Below are 3,357 nucleotides of genomic sequence, written 5' to 3' on the forward strand. Positions count from 1 at the left end.
AAAATGGAATTCTGCTCAAAAACAAAATAATTAGCTGGGAGAGGTGGCACATGCCTGTAATCCTAGCTGCTTAGGAGGCTGAGGCAGGAGAATTGCTTGAACCTGGGAGCTGGAGGCTGCAGTGAGCCAAGATCATGCCACTGCACTCCAGCCTGGGCAATAGAGCAAAACCTCATCTGAAAAACAAAGAAAAATCAAAAGAAAGTACGCCTCTGCATTACACTAGTTCCCAAATTCATTTGACCCTAAAATCCCTTCTTTCCCAAGCATCATTTTGGGACTAGTTTATGGTTAAATGTCCTTTGTGACCATATGAGTGAATATTAGTGTCTGGGTATTAAGAAGCTTATAGTGACTATGAGATTGGAATACCTCTATAACTTTATTTATTTATTTTGAGACAGGGCCTCTGTCACCCAGGCCGGAGTGCAGTGTCGTTATCATGGCGCACTGCAGCATTGACCTCCCAGGCTCATGTGATCCTCACATCCCAACCTCTTGAGTACCTGGCACTACAGGCATGCACCACCATGCCCAACTGAATTTTGTTGTTGTTTTGTATGTTTTGTAGAGATGAGGTTTCATCATCTTGTCCAGGCTTGTCTCAAACTCCTGGACTTAAGTGATCCTCCAGCCTTGGCCTCCCAAAGTGCTGGCATTATAGTTGTCATCACTGTACCAGGCCAGCTTTATTTTTATTTTTTGAGATGGAGTCTCACTCTGTCACCCAGTCTGGAGTACAGTGGCTCAAACTTGGCTCACTGCAACCTCCTCCTCCCTGGTTCAAGCGATTCTCCTGCCTCAGGCTCCCAAGTAGCTGGGACTACAGGCACATGCCACCATGCCTGGCTGATTTTTTATATCTTTAGTACAGACGGGGTTCACCGTGTTAGCCAGCCTGGTCTCGAACTCCTGACCTCAGGTGATTCCCCCCACCTCAGCCTCCCAAAGTGCTGGGATTACAGGTGTGAGCCACTGTGCCTGGCCCTATTTTATTTTATTTTATTTTATTATATATATTTTTTGAGACGGAGTTTCACTCATGTTACCCAGGCTGGAGTGCAATGGCGCGATCTCAGCTCACCGCAACCTCCGCCTCCTGGGTTCAGGCAATTCTCCTGCTTCAGCCTCCTGAGTAGGTGGGATTACAGGCACGCGCCACCATGCCCAGCTGATTTTTTGTGGTTTTAGTAGAGACGGGGTTTCACCATGTTGACCAGGATGGTCTCGATCTGTTGACCTCGTGATCCACCCGCCTCGGCCTCCCAAAGTGCTGGGATTACAGGCGTGAGCCACCGCGCCTGGCCAATTCTTAATAAAAGAATAAAATTGCATGATCTGATCACAATGATTGTCAATTTTATTTCTTAGATATTTTGTCCTAAGTGAAAGGAGACTCTGAAAAGCCAAGCACAGGAGTCATGGGCTTTCTCTATGTTCTTCCCCAACATTAGAAACAACTTTGTTTTGGAATCTTGCTCATGAGGAATCCAAACACATAGTATAGATATTTTGTCCTAAGTGAAAGGAGACTCTGAAAAGCCAAGCACAGGAGTCATGGGCTTTCTCTGTGTTCTTCCCCAAAATTGGAAACAACTTTGTTTTGGAATCTTCCTCATGAGGAATCCAAACACATAGTATAGATATTTGGTCCTAAGTGAAAGGAGACTCTGAAAAGCCAAGCAGAGGAGTCATGGGCTTTCTCTGTGTTCTCCCCCAACATTGGAAACAACTTTGTTTTGGAATCTTGCTCATGAGGAATCCAAACACATAGTATAGATATTTGGTCCTAAGTGAAAGGAGACTCTGAAAAGCCAAGCACAGGAGGCATGGGCTTTCTCCATGTTCTTCCCCAACATTGGAAACAACTTTGTTTTGGAATCTTGCTCATGAGGAATACAAACACATAGTATTGAATGGTGAAGAAGAGATAAAAGATGAGGATGCACAGCAGGCTGCCTTCCCATTCACTTCCCTAGGCCAGTGATGTAGGCGTTGATCAATGCTGTGTGAGTGTTTTGTGGGGAAAGTCTGGCAACTCCCTCTAACAGTAGCAGCAGACTTTGATCCTCCTAAAAAGGTTCCCTTTGACCTGGTGGTGTGGTCAGATGGTAGGGCTTAATTCCCCCACCCTCACTGCCCTGGAAGTACTTGGTAATTATAAGAGAATATGCGGTCTTGAAGGAAGTACCATCAACAAAAATGTTCTTTGCAAAGAAAACAGCATTTTAATAGGTTTCTGTCTCTTGCCCCGCATCCACCCTTTAGAATGGTTCAGAACTAGGCTGGGCACGGTGGCTCATGCCTGTAATCCCAGCACTTTGGGAGTCTGAGGTGGGTGGATCTTTTGAGGTCTGGAGTTCAAAACCAGCCTGACCAACCTGATGAAACCCCATCTCTACTAAAAATACAAAAAAATTACCCGTGTGTGGGGGTGCATGCATGTAGTCCCAGCTATTCAGAGGCTAAGGCAAAGTAATCACTTGAACCCAGGAGGCAGAGGTTGCTGGGAGCCAAGATTGTGCCACTGCACTCTAGCCTGGGCTACAGAATGAAACTCCATCTAAAGAGAAAAAAAAAGTATAGATGAGGCCCAGACAGACAGCAGCTGAAGCCAAACAGAATTCTTAAGTATTTGGAAGCTTATGTATCCACATCTGTCTTTTTTCTTTTTTCCTGAGCCGTGGCCTAGCTCTGTTGTCCAGGCAGCTGGAGTGCAGTGGCATGATCTCGGCTCACTTCAACCTCCACCACCGGGGCTCAAGTGATTTGCTCACCTCAATCTCCCAACTAGCTGAGCTGGGCAAGAAAGAGAAACTCCATCTCAAAAAAAAAAAGTTCAGAACTTGAGGATAATCCACATTTCAGAGGTCCGTGAATATACAAAATGTCCCTGGATCCAGACCGGTGACTTCTAACTTGTGTGCGGTAGGAGGGCAGAGTCACGCTAGAACTTTTGTACTGGTCCTAAATAGTAGCTGTCTGCTATAATCCGTTGCTTTCTGATAAGCATGTCTGAATTGCTGCCCAAGGAATACTCTCTGGAATGATGAAAGAGATTTGCTAATGAGGGCTTTTTCTTTTGCAGCCTCCTAATTTTCCCTATAGAGATGATGTCATGTCAGTGAATCCTACCTGTTTGGTCCTTATTATTCTTCTGTTTATTAGCATTATCTTGACTTTCAAGGTAAGCATGAAGATTTTACTTATAGTCTAAAAATATTAAGTGTATTCCTGAATGCCAAAGAAGTAAACAAACTTTGGTCAGTTTATTGTCTTTCTTTGGACATCCAAATTGCTTTTTGATTTCCGAAGATAACAGTTCTTTATGTCTACATTAGAGGAAAGCACTAACCA

The 3,357-nt window shown here is 44.5% G+C and overlaps 1 protein-coding gene across 1 annotated transcript in view; it reads left to right on the forward strand.

Moving 5' to 3' along the window:
- The first annotated feature begins 3,093 nt into the window (after window positions 1–3,093).
- Window positions 3,094–3,357, forward strand: part of LOC108286868 (lysosomal-associated transmembrane protein 4B-like) — a 28,550-nt gene continuing 28,286 nt past the window's right edge. Inside the window, exon 1 of the mRNA XM_017504983.2 lies at window positions 3,094–3,187. Within this exon, the coding sequence (XP_017360472.1) occupies window positions 3,119–3,187 (69 nt within the window). The 5' untranslated portion in view covers window positions 3,094–3,118. The remainder of the gene's footprint in view (window positions 3,188–3,357) is intronic.

Source organism: Cebus imitator, unplaced genomic scaffold, assembly GCF_001604975.1.
Source record: "Cebus imitator isolate Cc_AM_T3 unplaced genomic scaffold, Cebus_imitator-1.0 Scaffold331, whole genome shotgun sequence".
Classification (NCBI taxonomy): domain Eukaryota; kingdom Metazoa; phylum Chordata; class Mammalia; order Primates; family Cebidae; genus Cebus; species Cebus imitator.